This window comes from Sinocyclocheilus rhinocerous, unplaced genomic scaffold, assembly GCF_001515625.1.
Source record: "Sinocyclocheilus rhinocerous isolate Xijiao unplaced genomic scaffold, SAMN03320098_v1.1 scaffold846, whole genome shotgun sequence".
In the NCBI taxonomy this organism is placed as follows: Eukaryota; Metazoa; Chordata; class Actinopteri; order Cypriniformes; family Cyprinidae; genus Sinocyclocheilus; species Sinocyclocheilus rhinocerous.
Window position 1 is genome coordinate 59,491 of NW_015661883.1, and position 23,110 is coordinate 82,600.

A 23,110-nucleotide genomic window follows, 5' to 3' on the forward strand; every position below is an offset into this window, starting at 1 on the left:
TTTTTTTTTTTTTTTTGCAAACCATTAAACTGTTTTGCAGTATATCAGTTCCTGGCCAACATTAGATATTTTTCATTTTTATTAATCGGTATCAGTAGATATTAGATATTTAAAGAAATATTTAATGAAATGAATAGTTTTATTCAGCAAGGTTGCATTAAATTGATAAACAGTGACAGTAAAGCCATTTATAATGTTGCAAACGTTTTCTATTTAAAATAAATGTAGTAAATGCTGTTCTTTTCAACTTTTCTATTCATAAAAACATCTGGAAAAACATTTTTTAAATATCTTTTTTATTCTATTTTAATATATAAAATAAAAAGGGTTACAAAACTGTAATATATAAAATAAAAAGTTACAAAAAAGTTTTTTTTTTTTTACAAACAAATGCAGCCTTGGTGAACAACATGAGCGAATTATTTCCAAAAACCTTAAAATCACAAAACTTTTGTGTTTTGTGTGTGCATATATTTGTATATGTGGCTTGTCAGCATATCAGCCAGGATTTTAATATCTGTGCATCCCTACATTTAGTGCATAGCAAGTGTTTGTGTAATTGTATTTCAATGTTATATTAACTTTCTATTGCAGCCTAATATAATCAGTTGAAGGTTCATTTCTGAAGAGTAAACAGTTTTTAAAAATGTATGATGTTTTAATATTATACATTTTAATAGGGCTGGTTGTGTACCATCCATGTAGAAAACAGGTGTTGGCTTGTATGTATTGCTGTGTGTGTGTGCGTGTGTGTGTGTGTGTGTATTGGTGTTGACCTGCTGTGTGAAGGGGGTTTAGGGCCAGACAGTCCAATCTGACTAATACTGGATCAGGCTTCACTAGGACAAACTCTCTCTCTCTGCCTGCGCTCTCAACCTACTGCACCAGTCACATTCATATTCCCTTAATACTGTATCAGTGGGTTATATAATCCCATACACGCACAAAAAACACCCTCCACCTCTGCGCATAACTCTATCTTCGTGCACGCTCACTGCTTCTTCAGCACTCAGAAACGGGTTTTGTTCTACTGTATACTGCAATCCTCTGTGACTCTGCAGGACTCCTGCTAATTAGGAGCCAAAATGCCCGTGTTGTCACAGTTTCTTTGGCAGAGCATAGGTGAGGGAGGGACTGAGGAGGAAACTGACTGATGACAGTGTGTCAGAGCCGTCACATGCTCGAGGCTTTGACAGATGGGGTTGGGTGTGTGAATTGCTTTGCTTTGTGGACAGTTTGTTTCGTAAAATTGGATGAGCACATATGTTAAACATTCTGTCACAAAGCAGTTCCTCTCTTACACGGCCAGCCTCTCTCTTACTCACATTTCTTGAATGTGGACGGACATACCTGCTCCTCTTCAAGGGTTTAAATCAGGGGTGCCCAAACTCGGTCCTGGAGGGCCGGTGTCCTGCAGAGTTTAGCTCCAGCTTGCCTCAACACACCTGCCTGGAAGTTTCTAGTGTGCCTAGTAAGACCTTGATTAGCTGCTTCAGGTGTGTTTGATTAGGGTTGGAGCTAAACTCTGCAGGACACCGGCCCTCCAGGACTGAGTTTGGGCACCCCTGGTTTAAATGTCTAAACAGTTTGTTCCCATTAGTCTAGTTTGATGTCCTGTGGTCAGCTGACTAAAGGCCCGTTCACACCAAGGACGATAACTGTAAAGATAACGATAAAGATATAGTTCTAAAAATCTTTCTCAATATTAAAGAATAGCAGAGTCCACACCACAACTATAATGACAAAGGCACAGAGAAACGATATCGTTGGAATCACTTTCAGAAGCATTTTTTTCCAGCTGATGAACGATAAAAATATTGACAGCCAATCAGGACATTTACATTATATTTAAATGTTATTTAGCAGATGCTTTTATCCAAATCGACTAACAAATGAGGACAATAGAAGCAATCAAAACCAACAAAAGAGCAATAATTTACAAGTGCTATATTAGTATATTATTATAGTGTTATATTTCAATTTCACAAAGAAATGTGCAGTATTTTGTCCAAGCAATAATAAAAGGACACATTTAATTTATAATTTGTCTTAAATCTCATTTTGTTAAAAAAAAAATCGTGAATCGAATCGAATCGTGAGTTGAGTGAATCGTTACATCCCTAATCGTTATCTTTATAGTTATCGTTCTTGGTGTGAACGGGCCTTGACACAAAAAGTGGGTCAAACCATTTGCCTGTGTGACTGCCACATCCCTTATTTTCATCCCACCCCGTATGACTTCAAACTGTTGCTCTCTTTTTAAAAGGTGCACTCAGTTATTTCTGTATGTTCGCGTTGGAGTTATTTTGACTCCTAAGGTGTGTTCCATTAGACCGCAAGTTCGCTGCAAAGTGGACTTCACATCTTTAGTGAGATTCCAATCTGAAGGGAGTGAACATGTTCAGTTCGAAGAGCACTGCAAACGGATGAAGGAATAAGGGAACATTGATTCATCACTTCACAGGAAGTGGAGAGGGAAATGTACCCACCACATCACATCACTCCAGCACTTGAAGTTTAAATAAAGCCGGTGAAAAGGAGTCAAGGCTCTGGCATTACTATCGATTCATACATCATAATTACGGTTAAATAAGAGATTAAATATAACCAAATATGTTAAACATCGCGCTTACTTTCAAATATGACATTAAATTAATAAATGCATATTTATATAAATACGCATAAATGCATTATATGGATATGTATTTTACACAAACCTATGGTCATTTATAGTCATCTTAACTTAAACTCCTCTAAAATGCACTGTTGGCTCGGAGCCAAGATTTAATAAATCCACAAGTGAACATAATTGGAGGAAAAAAATGGTATTTGACTTGCCATGTGATCTCAAAATTTCAATTCCATTTAAAATCAAAGAGCTTTTATTTGGCTGTGTCATGTGATGTGTGTAGAGCATAAATGCATTATATGGATATGTATTTTACACAAACCTATGGTCATTTATAGTCATCTTAACTCAAACTCCTCTAAAATGTAAGACTCAAGTATAAATGCACTGTTGGCTCGGAGCCAAGATTTAATAAATCCACAAGTGAACATAATTGGAGGAAAAAAATGGTATTTGACTTGCCATGTGATCTCAAAATTTCAATTCCATTTAAAATCAAAGAGCTTTTATTTGGCTGTGTCATGTGATGTGTGTAGATTAATGTTTTTTTTTTTTTTTTTTTTTTGGAAAATTGAGGAGAATACTTGAGTGTTGCAGCATTTAGCTTAGCAACATCCACTATGTTAATTAATTGTGAGTTGAGTCTCCTGTACAGGTTTTGGAATATGTTTATGACCTCTTGTTCTTTTATCTGCAAGTAGTTATTTGTTGTTATACATAAACATGAAGTAGAGACTTTACAGCAAATGTGTATTCTCAAGCTTAGACATCAGTTCATTGTGGTGATTCATGTGCGCATTGAAGTGCAGATGATGCAAAGAGTAATGTATCATATTCCGTGCAGACTTTGAAGCGGAAAGAAAAGGAGTACGAGCATGAGATGGAGCGCTTGGCACGGGAGAAGATCGCCACCCAGCAAAGACTCTCCAAGCTGAAGAACGAGTTGAGCCAGTGTATAGACATCATGGAGATCGACAGGATACTCCGACAAACTGTCCAACCGGAAGATGATCAGGCCTCCACATCAACAGCATCAGGTACAGCACATATTTGTGAATATAAAATCAGATAAGCGGTATATATATATATATATATATATATATATGTTTTTGGTAAGAAATGAATCCTTGTTTACTTAAAAATCCTGACAAAAATATTAAGCAGCACAACTGTTCAGCTATTCATACGAAGAAATGTTTCTTAAGCAGCAAATCAGCATCATGTGACAACTGAAGACTTAAGTAATTGCTGCTGAATATGTAGCTTTTCCATGACAGAAATAAATAGCATTTCAAAATATATTAAAAAGGAAAACCATTATGTTAAATTCTAATTATATTTCACAATCATTTTATGTAAATAGAATGTTTATTTTAATAACTTTATTTTTTACAAATTGTTAGTTAAGAGGGGAAGTCGTGGCCTAATGGTTAGAGAGTCGGACTCGTAACCCAAAGGTTGCGGGTTCGAGTCAAGTCCGGCAGGGATTGTAGGTTTTTTTGCACCAGACCTGATTTTATTATGATTTTTTCCCCCTTGAGGTCCCCCATGTTGAGGTTTCTTAAACAATTAAATAGGCAATTTTTCCTTCTAAAACTTACAGTATGATTTCATATTACATCAAACATCAATTTTTTCTCCCTGATATGATTAATTGTAATGTGTATGAGGGGTAAGAAACAACATAAAATCTAATTACCATGAATCATTTCTGCTCTTTCCAGAGGGTGAAGACAACTTCGACCAAGACGTAGATGATGACATCCTCTCCTCCCCACCCTCGTCTTCTGTGGGCAAACCGTTTGCACCGGCACCATCAGAGCCCCGCGCTGCCATGCCTCCACCCTCCATTCTCGCTACACATATCTCCATACAACACAAACCCACCACACCACCCTCCGCTCCACCCAATCAACTCCAGCCCACAGTGGTCACCCCTCAAGCCATCGCCCCTGCGCCCCCTTCCCACCTCGTTTCCCCTCCTCAGCCAACAGTCATCACCCACGCCTCCGTATCCCATGCGTCCGTCATCCAAGCTGTCAACCACATCATCCCAGCTGGGCGTAAACATCTGGCGCACATTGCGCCCTCTAGTGGCGGCCAGCCTATCGGACACATCACCGTGCATCCCGTGGCCCACCTCCCCGCGGCCATTTACCCGCAGTCAGTAGCCGTCTCGCAGCCGGCGATGGTGGGGCACATCACACACACATTGGCGCACCACCCACACTCTCACGCCCAAGTTAACGGCACGCCAGTTACAGGCCAGCAGGCCACCATGGTGGGAAAGCCAACGGCCGTGGTCGCTCACCATCACACCGGGCTGGTGGGCCAGACGGTGCTCAATCCGGTGACTATGGTAACTGTTCCTCCTTTTCCCGTCAGCACGCTAAAGCTGGCCTGAGAGAAAAGAGAGGACTTCCATGAAAGGAGGTCTCACAAAGTGAGAGCAAGAGAGACTAAAGATGAAGAGCTAATTTCAAAAAAGGACGACTAGTTCTCGTTCAGAAATTCACTACTGTCGCTCCTACACACCGGGGACCTCATCAGGATCGGAGCGCATCCTCTTTTGCTTGTAGAAGGGGCTTGCGTGTCTTTTAGCGTGTCTAGCGCTGGAAAGAAATTCATGTAATGCACTTGCTTAACTAGATTCGAAGACATTGGTCAGTCTTTAGTAATGTGAGAGTGGAGTGCTAAAACAAATCAATTCTTTCTTCCCTTTCCCTCGTATCCTTTTTTCTGTATGCAAATTATCTCACGCTTTACATTAATTCACCAAAAAAATCTCCACTAATCAAAAATGAGTGCTTAAAGCTCAGTACTTTAAGGCATGCAGGAAAAAAACGTTTACTGTGTGACTATTTTAGGGGCATTTAAAACTCGTCAAACGGGGCTTTTGACTAAAAAAAAACAGGTACATTCAGACTTCAGACAGATCAGGTTACTCAAAGTGTCTCTGTACTTGCTAGGAAATGTAAGTGCCTAAGCCCCAATTCAAGCCCAGTGGCGCCACCTGCTGCCTACGCAATTTTTGCTGAATATGAAGCGCAAGCGTATTAGAGTGCCATGTCTTGACCTGCAGTCACAGGCATCTGTTGGCAATAAAGAAACTCAAAGTCTTAAAAGTGTCGAGGTGAATGGGTTGTAAGGAAACTCGACTAATGTACAATTCAACATCTGAGAAAGACATGAATTTGAAAGTACATTAAAGCATTCATAACTTACAGCAAGTGCGCAGATATTTAACCTAACAATACTTCGTAATACTTGATTAACGTTTCAAATTATTAAAAACGTTACGTACGGCGTGTGTCAGGGCGCTGCGGTGTCGGGCATTTCCGTTTCTTCAAAACAGCAGTTACCAATGTTCTCGTGCTTGTAGCAACACGATGAAGAACGTCGAATGAGGTCTTAGAAAATACGTTAACGTTAATCTATCTTTTTCGTCACGCGCACGTTCATAGATGGTGTCTAAGCGCGCGCCCTTCCAATGTAGCTCGGTGCTGTTGTGTCCATTTTTCCTTATTATGTGTGATTGTGTAAATTGTCGTGAGGTAGGCACTTGTTTATAAGTATTTTAGGAGGTTAAAACAGGCTGTTTTGTTGACATCAGACAAAAAGCCCCTTTGCCAATAGCAGTGCTTCTTTTAAAGTCGGCCTGTCATTCTCAATACACTCGCTTGATTGAACCTGCACAAAGTTAGCCATCTGACCGTTTCCCTATGTAAGCTTAATGGTTTGCTGTCGATGGTTAGGTACACCACGTTGTTGCTTTATACTGTCACTTTCAAATGGAACACTGTGATTCCTGCTTTTAACGTCCTCTTCCTGCTGCAAACCCCCCAAAATCGAGATTTGGATTTTCTGTTTGACTTCCTTTTTTAGGGATGTGAAGATGGAATAATACATGCTGTGCTTCACACTCAGTTAAAAAACAAACAAACAAAAAAATAGCCTAACCGTTGTGTTTTGTTTTTCATTATTTTAATATACGTGTATGGATGTATGTATATATGTGAGGTACAGTGGGTACGGAAAGTATTCAGACCCCCTTAAATTTTTCACTCTTTGTTATATTGCAGCCATTTGCTAAAATCATTTAAGTTAATTTTTTTTCCTCATTAATGTACACACAGCACCCCATATTGACAGAAAAACACAGAATTGTTGACATTTTTGCAAATTTATTAAAAAAGAAAAACTGAAAAATGCTCAGTATTTAGTAGAAGCACCCTTTTGATCTAATACAGCCATGAGTCTTTTTGATGCAACAAGTTTTTCACACCTGGAATTGGGGATCCTCTGCCATTCCTCCTTGCAAAATTTAAGGGGGTCTGAATACTTTCCGTACCCACTGTATGCACGCATTCACATATGTGTATTTTAGGATTATACTGATGCCTGGTTTTGCATGTAGATTGCAGTTTTTGTTTGTTTGTTTAAATGTTAATCCATCCCCTTATTTCATTTTTTGGGACCATGTATTATACTGTATGATGTGGGCGGGACCGTTAGACCTCATTCTACATTGATATTATATATAAATATATGAAAAACTGCATTTTCCCTATGGAGAAAGTTTAAGTTATATATCGCCTGTACATTTTGGGCTGCATTAAGATCAAATTGTCCACCATGTTTAACTGAAATAGTAATAAAACTTATTAAAATATGCTAGATTACTACAAAAAAACAAAACATATTGACGATTCATAATAAATCTTATGACATTTACTAGTCAAGTTGTATTGTTCTTATTTCTTGTGTATCACAACAGTCATATTTACATTAAATCTAAAATTAATTACAGTATTTATGTAGATGTATTCCATACCTTTTCAGATAGGACACATTCCTTCAAACACCTACATTCACAAGATGCATACATTTTACTGTTAATATTATATTCACTGCAATTTCCTGCAGCTTAAACCTTTGACATTTCAAGCCATATTTCTATCGTATACACGTTTAAATTAATTGATTAGTCTGTCTTAATGTCCGTGATGCATCTGCTCCTGAATCCTTTCCAGAACTTCCTGCATTCGGCGCAACTGCAGAAGGAAAGAGTAAAAAAATAAAAAATACACAATTACAATATTAGGAGAGACTTAAACATTGGCTGTATTGAAATATGCTTGCATACTAATCCCTACTATTGTTGCAGCATACATACTGTACACAGTATGCAAATCAGACTGAAGACTCAACAAAACTCAAATTTAAAATACAAATTAATCATTTTTATTTAATTGGATCACACCGTCAAAAATGCATTTTCATACAAAAATTAACTGAAAATGCAAAATAAATGTAATAATGCAAAATTATTTTCTAAATTCATAACTGGACGCCACTTAACGTGATGAGGACTGAATTTGAAATGGCATACTAGCATTCCACTCTTACAGAGTGACGCAAATGACTTGCAGGGGGAAAACTACATTTTCGTTCCCACATTGTACAATTTTCCCCCTTGTCTCAGTTAAATTAAAACAAGGGAATGTGTTACTACAACATTGCCAACGATTAAACAAGAGAATGAATAAACAAAATGAATTTACAATTTGTTCTTTTTTTTGTGTGTCATGTCGTGTGGGGCACCGTACATTCTACTTCTGCCATATTTTAATATGGCAGATATAGTAAGAGTAGTATTTTAATATGCTATTCTGAAGCCCAGGTCATTTGACAACAATGTGGTAAATACCTATACTTTCACTTAATATATATATATATATATAAAAAAAAAAAAAATAGTAGTTAGTACATTGCGGATGGTAAGTTAGTACCATTCCAAACGTGCACTGAATCCATTCTGAAGAGAATGAAGACATTATATGGTCTAATTAAAATTAGCTAGATAAAAAAATAAAAGAAAACTGTATTACCTCTTCATCTTTCTCCCAAATAAGGCGCTCAGTCTCACTGTCCACAGGCATCAGAGGCACAGGAAGGTCTGAGGCGCTGTCTCTTAGCCGGTTACACAGACTGGATGAATACAACCAATGAAACAGTAACATAAACCACACAGGAAGGTCAGTGATGGCATGATGATCAAGAATAAGCACACCATTAATTTGCACTGCAGAATATAGTCTGATGATGTCAGTTTATCCTCTGACCTGCGTTTCCTCTCCTTGACCACCATGCGGGTCATATTCTGGATGCACTGAGCGCGGTAATTCTCGTAATGCGTTTCCCGTGTCACATCCTTCAGGTCTTGCATGTGCGTGCGCACCAACATGTTCCTCAGCTTCAGGAAGTCGGAGTGAACAGGGTTCTCCACTGCAAGAGTAGAGTCAACTTACATTTTTTTTTTATAGTGCTTTACACAATACACATCGTTTCAAAGCAAATTTACAGAAAATCCAAAATTTCATAATGGCAACAATTCAAGCAATCAAGCAGTTGAGATATGCTATATTGTATATAGCATATCACCCTACGTGAGTGTATACTGAATGTATGCTAATAAAGTTGGACATATTTTTATATGCAATTGTATATAGGGCTAGGCGATAATAGTTACATTTTGCGATAAAAAAACTCAAGCAGCTGAGATTTACTATACTGTATATATCACTTTACATGAATGTACTGTACAGTAGTGATGGGCACTTTCGAAATACTGCTTCATGAAGCTTCGAAACCTTTATGAATCTTTTGTTTTGAATCATTGGTTTTGAGCATAGATTGTAAAAAATATGGACGACGCACATTCACTCTCTTCCACTGAAGAAAAGTGAAGCTGCCAGTGTCCCAGTGCTGATTTACTGATTTGGGACCAGAGTCTATGCAGTAGTGAACTCGGAACCAGAGTCTGCGCAGTAGTGAACAAAGTGGAGCCGAGGTATCAAGGTCCCGCCCACACTCCCACAGAGTCGATCGCAAGCACACGCCCCTCGACCTTTTTTTAAGTAGCTGGACTTCTCCAATTTTGATGTCTGCTGATTGCAGTAAATGTAGAAATTAAAATTATAGCTCCGTTCTCCTCCTGAAGATCCTCCTGGAGCTTCAGTTCGCTTAGAGAAGCTATCAATCATGACGTCACACTCCCGTTTTTATAGCATCAAATAACTAACTAAAACCAAACTTATTTAAAAAACTAACTTGAGCTTATCAGTGTGATAAAAGCTACATAAAATGACAAAAATATTTTTGGAAAAAAATTATTTGAAATACAGAGTTCTGGCATGAAACTCTAGATGGCGCAGTCCAATAGATCCAACTCAATCTGACCTAATGACATAGTTATCACACGGCACAGCTGATTGGTTCTCTCCCGTATCGGTAGCCAATGAGCTCGCTGCTCAACATTCAAATATATGACTAGTGCTTGCCGTAGCAGTGCAGCTAGACTCAGAAACCCTCCACCTTCCCCAGCTCCACCTGTATAGATCTGCTACGAGGTGATTCATGTATGCTATATGGGGGTTATTTCATGTACGTTATATTTGCAGCAGCAATATTTCTTACATGCTCACAGTAGCATGTTGTGGATGTATTGGCAGTAGCAAGTCTCGGTACTTGCTCTGCCGCAGCAGCGTAGCAGATCTATTCCGCCAAGACCAAATACATTAACATTGTCATGTACATTACCATGCCAATCCCTCCGAGAGTTGTCATGACAGAAGTGTATTTGAATTGTTTAGTTTGTCTCTCTCACGTTCCATTAGATTACATGGAGAGGGTGGGGTTTATGACCTCTATTGGGTCCACCCACCTGGGGCGATCGAAACTTTTTGGACTTCACTTTTCAGGACTTGTGCGACACACTTGGTTTGGAGTGCATATCATACTGCCAAAGTCATGTGATTTCAGTAAACGAGGCTGTTTCGAAACAAAAAAGTTTCGACATTTCAATGGTTCACCACTGGGGGTGAGCTCTGTGAACCCATGAATCATGCGAGATCACTGAGATCGCCTCTCAGTAGCGAACCATTGAATGAGTGTCTATATTTTACCTGATTTCATTTCAGTTTTATGAATTTGTAGAAATTTTAAGAGGCATTTGTATAATTTAAAGGAGTTATAGTAGTTAATAGTCTCTTATAGGCCCGTATAGATGAGCCATCCATAGAACAAACAAAAACAAGCCCTGAAAATTGATAAAAGAACATACAGACACTTAATATTTCATGGTAATTTAATGGATGGTTAGTTAATTTGCTGTTTGCTGCTTTTATGCATGTTTGGAGTTTTTGTTGCATTTACACAGTTTTGACCAGCAGGCATCACCAGCGTGTGGTGTTTCAAACACTTCGAAATAGTGAATCATTTTGCGAAGCAATTGGTTCATTTGATTCAAAGCTTTGTTTCTCCCATCATCACTACTGTACAGTATGTATGCTGATAAAATGGGATGTAGCTAAATATGGAACTTTATTTCCAACTCTCTATGTATCCAACGATAATTAAGTTACATTTTTGTTGCAAATAAAAAAGCATGACTGTAATGCACGTATGCAGATAAAGTAAAAAAAAAAAAAAAAAGATAATACAGTTCACATTTTGCAATGACAATCATGGAGCCGAGATTTGCTATATAATATACTGTATAGTGCTTTACATGTGCATACTGTATGTATGCAGGTGAAGTAGGACATACTATATATCCAACTTCTAATATATCACTGGCTAATAATATATAATATTCAAGCAGTTGAGATTTGCTATATAGTATACATCGCTTAACATGAGTGGACTGCATGTATCCAGATCAGAACATACAGTACAGATTGTTACTGCATAAATTACTGTTTTTTCAGTGAAACTTATTTCATTGTCTGTTTACAAATAAAAGATTATGTACGCAACACCACTATGATGGTATAAATACCTTCCACCACACCCCAGGGGTACTGACGGCCTCTGAAACGCCTGCCTTGGCTTTCAACTTGGACATTACTGCCAATTACTGTAAAAGGAACACTGTCCTGTAATAAAGAAGGAAATCCACATTTCAGTTTAGTCACTTTAATGGTAATTCTGATGTAAATACGGAGCTGGGCAGGTCACCTTCAGTTCCTGATGCTGAAGTTTGAACTCCTCATCATCTGAATCACATTCAGGGAACTGGTAGATGTTGATGTCGAATCTCTCAATCTCCTCACAAATCTAAAGAGAAAACAAACCCATGGTGACTGTGATATTAATAGAAATGATGACTTTTTATTAAAAATAATATTGAAAATGTGTCATTTAAAAAATTCTCAAAATTGCAAATATTGTTTTTACAATAGTTTAGGCCCTCTCTGAGAGCCTAGAGGGTCCTGACAGTTCCCCTCTAATATATATATATATATATATATATATATATATATACACACACATATACATACATTTATATACTTTTTATACACGGCATACACACCTTCATTTTCATTTTTCTGACTTCCAATGGAGTGAGACTATCTGCTTTGGCCAGCACAGGCACTATGTTGACCTTCTCATGTAGCATCTTCATGAACTCCACATCCATCGGTCTGAGACTGAAAAAAAGAGGAAAAAAAAGAGTCACTCCCATAATTCCTGAGGTACATTTCCAGAACAAAATGCCACTGCAATTAAGATTGAGTAAAAACTCCAGATTTACATTTTTTTTATTATTAAACTGATTTAATCTCAAATAGTCTTTGATCGATATGGGGTTTACATCAAGCAATGCTGATGCCAATATTTGGGAAGAAAGCAACACAAATTCACAATTTCAAAATAGAACATGAGAATAGATTCTGGGACTGACTGGGACTAACTAAACGCTTCTTTTTCAGATGATGCTGATAACTGAAAAATAAACTGAAACTGACCTGAACGGAGTTGTGTTAACTACAAACTATGCTTCTAACCACAGGTTAAGAGCTGTAGCTCTAACCATACAACTTTGTGATGCTGTTTGCAATTGTTCTTTGGAACTACGGTTTCAGGAAACACTGAATCATTGATTAATGACCGAACTTGCGTCCATAGTTGGCTAACAATGCTTTCAGGAAACCCAATCCTGGGTGAAATATTGATCACTACTTGTAAATGTCAGGGAGTGTTACCCGTGGCCAAAAGGTGAGATGAAGTAGAGGCAGCAGTGCACACGGTTGTCCTGAATGTTTTTACGGTTGAGGCCACTTTCGTCACGAAAGTATTGCTCAAACTGCTGGTCAATGTAGTCCACAACTGCCCTCCAGCTATTACAATTAACATAAAATTGAGGTTACAAAACTGAAAATGAGCAAAAGTATTTGATATAGTTACTTTGTATCAACAAAGTAACATCACAAAAACAAATATTGTTAGTATTTGAGAGACAATATGACATAGAAAACATTTATTCTGAGAGAAATGACTTCTAATAATAACTTCTGTATCATTTTCTAATAATTCACATTCCAGTTCCACCTTTCTGTGTTGTTGACAGCATCACCGAATCCCGGCGTATCCACAATGGTGAGTTTTAGTTTGACTCCTTTCTCCTCTATAGCCACAGTGTGTTTTGTGATTTCCACTGTCTGTGATATCCGCTCTGAAATGGGTCAATGAAGAACAATAAAGATAAAGAAAAAAAGATCTTTATCTTGTATGCCAAGTTTTTAGATATGTAGGCTAATATTTCAATTCATGTTGTTTTCATGTGGTTTTGAAAATGTATACCATTTTCAAGAAAAGTTAATGACTTTAAAAATGTCATGTGGTGTAACCATCAAGTAATAATGACATACATGTTCACATCTTAAGCTTTATTAAAATGTTTTTTTTTCAAGGTAAACCAATTGTTTTAACAAATATCATGAATTAATGACAAAATATTACAGTTTTTTTTTTTTTTAGGGGGGATATACCACATGACATTTTACAACCTGAACTAGCTTTACTTGTCATTAAGTCAAATTATTTGATATTTTAAAGGGGTCCTATTATGCTTTTTCACTTTTTGAATTTTAGTCAGTGTGTAGTGTGTATGTTTGGGCATAAAAAAGATCCGGGCCTTCATCAAACCCGAAACTAATTGAGCCGTTTGTGCCAAACTGGGGAGAAAGGTATTGTAATAATGTAAATTATGTAAAAAATAATGCGTTTTTCGAACCACCAAGCATGAGAGCATGTTCTAGTACACTCCTAAAACAAATTCAAGACATTGTAAAAGAGCATAATAGGACCCCTTTAAGAGATCTACAGACCTTTTTTGTTCCTCCATAGTGGTTGTACCACATGACTTTGATTTAGTCAAGGGAAGTTTTTCAAATATTTTTTATATTTTATCACAATGAATTTTAATTCAGAAATTAAAAGTACGTTTGATGATGTATTTATGAATTGCATTTCTAACATATTCTTGAATATATTATTAGATTTATCAAAAAATGTGTGTTGTGATTGACTAAACTACATAATGCTTAGAAGTATATTCATACAAAGGTTGTTTTCCAGAAGAATATTGCTCTTACCAGTGTTATTTTAGTATCATTGAAATGCTAATTTAGTATTTGGTGATATTTTAAATTAGAATTTAATTTGATATTTTCTGTTTTCATTTTAATATTAGTTAAAGTTTTAGTAATTTATAGTACTTTTTGATTTTTTTTATATTTCTTCGCTTTTTAGTTTTAGTTATTTCAGTACTTTGACTTTAATTATGTTGCACTGAAAACTAGTTGAAATAAATTTATTTTTAAGATTAAAAGATTATTTCAGTAAATGCTTATTCGAAGTAATTTTTTTAAATTGTTTTTGGATTAGTTAATGATAATAACCCCGACTCTTACCTTCAGCATTCAGCATCTTCCTGTCTTTGTAAAGGTCTGTGAGGAAGAGACTGTTGACTAGTGTAGATTTCCCTAAACCCGATTCCCCTGAACGGATCAAAAGAAAGTTTTATTGAACATCAAATATAATTTTTACTTTGTGCTGTCTATGACATACAGCATCTGATGATCTCACCTGCCACCATAAGAGTAAAGGCGAACCCCTTTTTCACAGATTTCCTGTGCACTTGGTTAGGCAGCGTTGCAAATCCAACATACTCCTTATCTTGATCCTAAAAGTCTCAGATGGTGAGGTGATTTCAAAATAAGTATTTTCAAAATCAGGTCCAGAGCAAACAATCAAACAGGCTGAGTCAACATTATGCATCATACACAGCACTGACATTACCTCAGCAGAGTCATAGGGGTCAAATCTGCCCCAAGGACTTTTCGGGTGAGTGGGGCTCAGGGGAGAATCCAGAGAGCTCATGGAGCTGAGCTGCCCACGGCGGGGTAATTCCGGATCGGAGCCCAGGAGACTTCTGTTCATCGGCCGTGTGAAAGTGGGTGTTCTTGGAGTATGAGGACGGGTGCTGCCATCTGGCTCCCTGTCCATCATGGGCATCTCGCATCCAGGGAAGCTGTGACCAGCTCGAGGGGGCAGGTCTCTCATGGTATAGGCCAATTCAGCATCCTCACAGTCTTCTATGGCTAAACTAGACAACTGTCAGATATTGGACACAAATTACTTTATAGTTTCAGGTTTTATAAACTTAACACTATATATAAACTATATAAAATAATCATCTTGAACAGTTAAGGTTGCGATGTCAAAGAAGTAGCTACAGATCTTTTCTACTGTATTGTGATTTTTTCTTTCTTTTTCTTTTTTGTATTTGTGTACTGAATTGTGATTGGCTTTTTCTTTCTTCCCTCTAATTAAAGATCTATAGCCATATTAATGTCAAATAGACAAACACTATAAACCTTAATGCTCAAAATAATTAATTGGTTTGAGTAGGGCAAACTTAAATTAAACAAATTAATAACTTTTATGAATATTTAGAACTTTCTTTTAAGTTCATGAAACTGACGCATTAAGCAATCTGAATGGTTTCATTGTTTTGAGTTTAATGAACTACTTTCTTTTAATTTAGAAATTTAAATTTAACTGAAACTGGGCTGGGATTTCTATTTCCCAGAATGTTTTTTGGGGGTTACCATCATGGTGATGAGTGGAGCATGATCTTGGTTTGAGAACAGCAAGTTAGCTTTTACTGAGTTAGCTAGTTATAGTTAAGTTTCCACTACTAAAACTATTTTAGATTACATTTTAAGTTAATTATTTTAAGTTAAACATATGAGTTAGCTTACTTTTCCAAGTTAAGAGCATTAACATGCGAGTACAAAATAAAACAAATCTGCTAGTTCTGCTTACTTAAACTTGAACTTCTTAAACTGAATTTCTTGATTTACATTTTTTATTTAACTTATTACCTTTTTTAGTTTTGCCAGCTTATTCAGGTTTACAGTGAATGACAAAAACGTGTGAGAAAAAGACTGAAATTTATGTCAATATTCATTGCTAATCTTTCTATTCGTTTCGAGCTCGACAGACCCCATTTACTTTCATTAGCTATATGGAAATGTATTGGAATTATTACAAGAGTAGGCAAAAAATCCTAAGTCGTGTTTAATCATACACATTAATTTATTGTCAATTCTCTCAGTTATTCACCTTCATGTTTTCCAGACCTATTCATGAAACGCCAAAAGCGATGTAGGCAGAATGTACCAACTACTTATTTCCATACTATTAAAGTGAATGGGGACTGGGGCTGTCAAACTCCAATTTTAATTTATGAGCGAACTACTCATTTAACAAACCATTTTTCTGACCTAATTACATGCTTAATCAGAACAAAATCACACCATCACATTGCTAAAGAAGAACAGAACAGAACACACTCAACAGGTCTGAAAGACACAAGAAAAACGGTCCTTAGGGGAAACCGGGTGTAGTTGTAACAACACCAATTCCACCAATCAGGGATAAACTAGATAAACTATGATAATTTAGATAATTTAGCTAGACAAGCTATGATAATTTCATTATTTACCCACTTCCTCCCAGATCATATGAATGGTTTTCAGACACATGCAGATTTATAAAGAAAATAAAATGATTTTGAGGTAAGAATGTAAATTTTTTACCAAAGCTATATTTTGTTTAGTATTTAAACTGTTGCAGATAAAATCATATAACTTACATTAGACTAAATTGTGGATTCTCAGGCAAAATGTGATGCATTTTTAAACTGCTAATTTCAAACCATCATGCTAATACAGCTAGCTAAAACACTGGATGACAGGGGTGGGGTAAGTTGTAACACATTTTAGCATTCTTTTAATTTAGAAATTTAAATTTAACTGAAACTGGGCTGGGATTTCTATTTCCCAGAATGTTTTTTGGGGGTTACCATCATGGTGATGAGTGGAGCATGATCTTGGTTTGAGAACAGCAAGTTAGCTTTTACTGAGTTAGCTAGTTATAGTTAAGTTTCCACTACTAAAACTATTTTAGATTACATTTTAAGTTAATTATTTTAAGTTAAACATATGAGTTAGCTTACTTTTCCAAGTTAAGAGCATTAACATGCGAGTACAAAATAAAACAAATCTGCTAGTTCTGCTTACTTAAACTTGAACTTCTTAAACTGAATTTCTTGATTTACATTTTTTATTTAACTTATTACCTTTTTTAGTTTTGCCAGCTTATTCAGGTTTACAGTGAATGACAAAAACGTGTGAGAAAAAGACTGAAATTTATGTCAATATTCATTGCTAATCTTTCTATTCATTTCGAGCTCGACAGACCCCATTTACTTTCATTAGCTATATGGAAATGTATTGGAATTATTACAAGAGTAGGCAAAAAATCCTAAGTCGTGTTTAATCATACACATTAATTTATTGTCAATTCTCTCAGTTATTCACCTTCATGTTTTCCAGACCTATTCATGAAACGCCAAAAGCGATGTAGGCAGAATGTACCAACTACTTATTTCCATACTATTAAAGTGAATGGGGACTGGGGCTGTCAAACTCCAATTTTAATTTATGAGCGAACTACTCATTTAACAAACCATTTTTCTGACCTAATTACATGCTTAATCAGAACAAAATCACACCATCACATTGCTAAAGAAGAACAGAACAGAACACACTCAACAGGTCTGAAAGACACAAGAAAAACGGTCCTTAGGGGAAACCGGGTGTAGTTGTAACAACACCAATTCCACCAATCAGGGATAAACTAGATAAACTATGATAATTTAGATAATTTAGCTAGACAAGCTATGATAATTTCATTATTTACCCACTTCCTCCCAGATCATATGAATGGTTTTCAGACACATGCAGATTTATAAAGAAAATAAAATGATTTTGAGGTAAGAATGTAAATTTTTTACCAAAGCTATATTTTGTTTAGTATTTAAACTGTTGCAGATAAAATCATATAACTTACATTAGACTAAATTGTGGATTCTCAGGCAAAATGTGATGCATTTTTAAACTGCTAATTTCAAACCATCATGCTAATACAGCTAGCTAAAACACTGGATGACAGGGGTGGGGTAAGTTGTAACACATTTTAGCATCCCCTTACATACAACCGAGAGCTTTAATGTTGTCTAGAAAGTGAGACATGGTTTTGTATTGTTCATTTAGATTGTTTCAATAAACCTGTTTTTATATTGCATATTGCATGGTGTGGCTGCTGTTTTTGCTTCTTTTGTCAAATTGTTACAACTTACCCCAGCATGTGTTACAACCATATAAAAACAGGTTACAACTTATGCAGTGTGGTAGATTGTAACAAAGGCACTCCATGTATTGACATCAACTTATAGGGGCTGTGATATTTTTGTTGGTGAGTTTTGAATTGGTGCCTTTTGTAGTAAACAAATGTGGGTACTTTGTATAAAAGTTTGAGCACTCTGGCTAAAAAATTCAGCTAGTTACAGATGCTGAAACAAAAAGCATTACGACTATACCCGGTCTCCCCACACAGTACAGATTCAACACAGGAAGTCGCTCAAACTCTAATGCAAACAACGTGACCTGCATTCAGCCTGTCACTGCTCATTAGTCCAGACACATTAATACCTCACACTAATACTCTGATCTCCAGTAAGATGCTGGAGAAGTGGGGGTCGTGACTGCTGGCACAGTTTGACTGGTTTGTTACAACTCTCACTACATTTCTATCTTAAATGAGGAGATTAACTTTTATACATCCATACCTCAGGATCTGGTGCCAATGAAAGTGTGAAGAGAGAGAGAGAGAGAAAGAGAGAGAGTATTAAAGTTTCAAAATTAATATAAGATTCAACACAGGAAGTCGCTCCAACTCTAATGCAAACAACGTGACCTGCATTCAGCCCGTCACTGCTCATTAGTCCAGACACATTAAAACCTCACACTAATACTCTGATCTCCAGTAAGATGCTGGAGAAGTGGGGGTCGTGACTGCTGGCACAGTTTGACTGGTTTGTTACAACTCTCACTACATTTCTATCTTAAATGAGGAGATTAACTTTTATACATCCATACCTCAGGATCTGGTGCCAATGAAAGTGTGAAGAGAGAGAGAGAAAGAGAGAGAGTATTAAAGTTTCAAAATTAATATAGAATTGGTGAGCTGCATTAACCTACATTTGCAAATCCATAATTTAGAAAATGTATCGTGATTAAAAAAAATAAATAAAACTTACCTCGCTGCCTGTACATCGCATTCACGAACCGGTTGGTGGTCGACGACAGGTGCTCCATGTTACCAGACGGAGTTTACATCCACTTGTCAATGCTTTGGGTGTTTTTCTAAATATCTCTTCCTCTATGCGGAGTTAATCTCCGCACTATTAACGCAACTTTCCTGACCCTCTAAATGTTCGGTACATACGGATAAAAGCAGGCACAACCAACGCGGCTAACTGTCTAATCTGACAGCTGCTCAGTGCAATCAGTGAGAGCTGTGCGTCGCGTTCACTTGCAGTGTCCTAGGAGCGTTTTAGTTGCGTCGCGCTTATAAACAAGTCTTTGATTGGTCGAATAGGTGCCGACGCCAGCGTAAAGATGCGTTGGTTAGCGTCATGGTGTTCGTTTGTCGGTTTATTGTGTTTAATTATGTTGCGTTTAAAATATGAATACAAATGAAAGACTTAAGTAAAATAATAAATGCCTTTAACTGTGAACTAATTGCCATAACCATGAAAATACTACATGGTTTCTTTCATTATAGTAGCTAGCCTAAATGGATACAGCTTAAATGTACATCAGCTAAAAGGGAATATCCTTTCTAGAAAATTGAGGATATTTTTCACATTTCAAATGATCAGGTTCTGATTAAGGCTACACTGTAAAATGTATGTAATTCATTAAAAAATGTAAAAACTCTACAAACTGGATCAGAAGTTAACATATAAAATAAAACAAAAAAGCACATTCAATGTGAAAAATAAGATGTTTTAGTAAAAAGTATGAATTGTGCTATGAATTATATGTATAAATTATAACATTTAATGTGAAATATAATATTTAACAAGAAAGCAGGCACTTAGAAAATGTTCCTGGATCAACATCCTTGTTGATCCTGGAACAACACTCCAATCAACCAATCAGAATTGAGGGATACGTTTTAAAGAAATGTCAGTTTTAGGCTTACAATCAGGGTTAGGTGCTTCTACACCCTTGTTATTCACCTATCACTTCTCTCTGATTTTAGGAACAAATTATGGGTAGGGTTAGGTTTAGCGGTAGGGATTGGGTTAGGTCTATATTTTTGGACAGTAATGTTGATCCAGGATGTTGTTGTCTTGGCAATATCACAGCGACCCTTGCACAGATAGCTCAAGCAGCTGCCCTTTTGACCTCTCACTCGATAAGTGCCTTTCTTGCTAGATATGTTTTATTTTATTATTATTATTTATTTAATTTTTTTATTTGGTCAGTGGCATCACTTCTGCATGTGCCAGACAACTGCATTTAAATTCTAAAAGATCTTAGTCAGGATAGCACCGTATTTAATGTTTGACAGGCATGAAATCGAGGCTGAGGAATAGAAGTGCAGGGCATTCATTGGATTGTACTGTTGTTGAACAATACCGATTCCTCAGTTGATGAAATCTCTTTCTGAAAAAAGACATTCAGTAGACAAAAATGCCATAAAACAGTGAAATACTGTCACGTGTTGATAAGGAACGACACAAGATAAACCCAAAATCCTATTAATTAAACTACAAGAGGACACTAGGAGACAGAAATCACAGTAACAGACTAGAAATAAACAATGCTGAACAGGAAACTAACTCGAATAAATAGATAAAAGAAACGTATATAAACATTCTAAATACTACAGTTGACAGTTGAACTAGTTGAACAGTAACAGCAGTGTAGCAACAGTATAATGTAATCAAGTGAGATGCATAAGCAGTACTTGTAATATTGCACATAGAAAAGTATACGTAAATTGTAAACAATTTATACATAGTAAGCAATATAAATGGTACTGCAGCAGCAATGTACTATGATAAAGTGGGAAGTGCAAGAGGCGGTGCCTTCTAACAACAACAGTATTGCATGTATGTTCATGAATGTTCAGCATGCAGTGTTCACTGTTATGTGTACTGGACTGTATGTAAACAGCATACGTTGGCAGATAGTGTGGACATTGTGAGTTCAGGTTGGTTTGAGAGCGGCCACAGCTCTGGGGGAAAAACTGTTCTTAAATCTGGTTGTGCGAGCATAAATGGCTTTATGACTCCTGCCAGATGGCAGCAGATGACGTTAGTTGCCTTCCTGAGACACTGTATTCAGTATATGTCCTCCAGTGCTGGGGGTTGAGTCCCGATGATCCTTTGTGCGCTGGAGACAACACGCTGAAGTGCCCTCCTGTCTGCTGCAGTGCAGTTGAGATACCACGTTTAGATGCAGTATGACATGATGCTCTCTGTAGAGCAGCGGTAAAAGTGTCAGTCTGGCTTTTTTCATTGTTCTCAGGAAATACAACCGTTGCTGTGCCTAACAGTGGTGTTAGTGGTCCAGGTAAGGTCCTCTGTGATGTGAACCCCTAGAAAACGGATGCTGGGAAGCCTCTCCACCCTCTCTCCACTGATGAAGACCTGAGCATAATTCTGATTCTGGGATCTCCTGAAGTCAACTATGAGCTCCTTGGTCTTCCCAGTATTCATAGACAGGTTGTTCCTCAAACACCAGGTTGTGTAGCATATCTCCGCTCTGTAGGCTGATTCGTCCATGATCAGCCCCACTAAAGTCATGTCATTGCAAACTTTACTATGGTGTTGGTGTCAGATGGAGGCACACAGTCGTGGGTTAAGAGAGAGTACAGAATGGGATTGAGCACACACCCCTGTGGTGTACCTGTGCCCAGAGTTATGGTGGAGGATGTGCAGGGGCCCAGTCTCACTACCTGTGGGGGCTCTGTCAGGAAATCTTGCATCCAGTTGCAGAGCAGTGGGATCAGGCCTAGCTGGTGGAGTTTTGTGGTCAGTTTGCAGGGGATGACAGAGTTGAATGCAGAGCTATAGTCCACGAACGTACGTGAGGTTACTGTAGTGTTGATGTTCCCAAAGCTACAGTCTGTCAGACAGAGGCCACTGTGCCACCTCAGTTGAGCCAGCTGCAGGATCATGACAACAATTATTGGTCAGTTTGCTACATAACACAACACACAGCAGTTCAATGGTTTCTGCTTTAAAATGACTTTAATTTGCACTTTGTTTAAGTGTAGTTGGTAACTAACATAAAATATTTAATTTAAATTTGTATTTATGAGGTGAAGTTGTATATTTAGCACTCAAAAAACATTTACATATATTTTTATGACCACTACGGTTCACTTAAGTATAGCTCTGTAGTGTGACATGGATTTTTAAAGGCAAAACTATTCGGTGTAGTATCTCAATTAATATATAAATTAGAAAAGGTCGTCATGTGACACACAGCCACAATAGCACTTATGTTTTATTTATTTATTTTTTTCCTTTTTATTCAAAACATTCCCAAACGCATTAACTATATCAAGAAATATCTTGATTCTCACCTATGTTAGTTGATCTATGGGCGATGGTCAAAGTAGCCTAATAATGTAGTAAATTAAGTAAACCTGTCTGTTTACTTAAAGTCACCATGAAATCAAAATTGAAAATTCGTATTTTTTAATGGAATACTGTAGTGTTTATTATAAATAATTTATCCGTGTACTTCATTATTTTTAAAAAATTCATGTGCCCTTGTAATCTTTAATCAAAAAACGTTAACCTCCCCTCCCCCTCAAGACGACTCATCTTCTCTTCCGGTCACGAGCTATGGCGCAGGGGCGGAGCTAGTGACGTGAGGAGTAAACGCTGGAATAAACGACAGGGGGAAGAGCTGATGCTGATGCTTCACTTTATAGCACTGACACCAGACTCATGAGGGAGTACGTTACCCCTAAACATTGAAAAGATATTAGGATATTACCACAACATTACTCTTAGGACATAGCAAACTATTTTTTTTCATGAATATGACAACCTGATGGAGGACGCGCTCAGTCATTCAGGCAGTCTCTCTCTCTCTCTCTCTCTCTCTCTCTCTCTCTCTCGTGCTGTTTAGGCATGTTTTTTTGCTGTTGATCGTGGTCGTCATCTTTAATAAATAAAACATTTATTCATGCTTG

General features: G+C 37.0%; 2 protein-coding genes and 1 pseudogene across 3 annotated transcripts in view; 1 reads left to right on the top strand and 2 right to left on the bottom strand.

Annotated features, from left to right (window-relative positions):
- mntb (MAX network transcriptional repressor b) overlaps positions 1 to 6,215 on the top strand; it is a 23,305-nt gene extending 17,090 nt beyond the window's left edge. Inside the window, exons 5-6 of the mRNA XM_016536457.1 lie at positions 3,474 to 3,666; positions 4,354 to 6,215. Coding sequence (XP_016391943.1) covers positions 3,474 to 3,666; positions 4,354 to 5,033 — 873 coding nt within the window. The 3' untranslated portion in view covers positions 5,034 to 6,215. The remainder of the gene's footprint in view (positions 1 to 3,473; positions 3,667 to 4,353) is intronic.
- A 1,335-nt stretch (positions 6,216 to 7,550) lies between these two features.
- septin4a (septin 4a) lies at positions 7,551 to 19,439 on the bottom strand. 2 transcript variants are annotated; one of them, XM_016536458.1, is made up of 13 exons: positions 19,146 to 19,439; positions 18,985 to 18,992; positions 14,777 to 15,091; positions 14,564 to 14,660; positions 14,389 to 14,475; positions 13,025 to 13,148; positions 12,679 to 12,813; positions 12,006 to 12,123; positions 11,651 to 11,749; positions 11,472 to 11,568; positions 8,755 to 8,917; positions 8,521 to 8,620; positions 7,551 to 7,683 (listed from the first exon to the last, which is right to left on the bottom strand). In XM_016536458.1, exons 1-13 carry the CDS (start codon positions 19,201 to 19,203, stop codon positions 7,624 to 7,626), a joined length of 1,461 nt encoding a protein of 486 aa, XP_016391944.1. In that variant the 5' UTR covers positions 19,204 to 19,439; the 3' UTR covers positions 7,551 to 7,623. The 2 variants fall into 2 exon arrangements, with proteins under 2 accessions (XP_016391944.1, XP_016391945.1); XM_016536459.1 differs by lacking the exon at positions 18,985 to 18,992.
- A 1,986-nt stretch (positions 19,440 to 21,425) lies between these two features.
- The window catches only part of LOC107726760 (septin-5-like), a 9,300-nt pseudogene continuing 7,615 nt past the window's right edge, over positions 21,426 to 23,110 (bottom strand).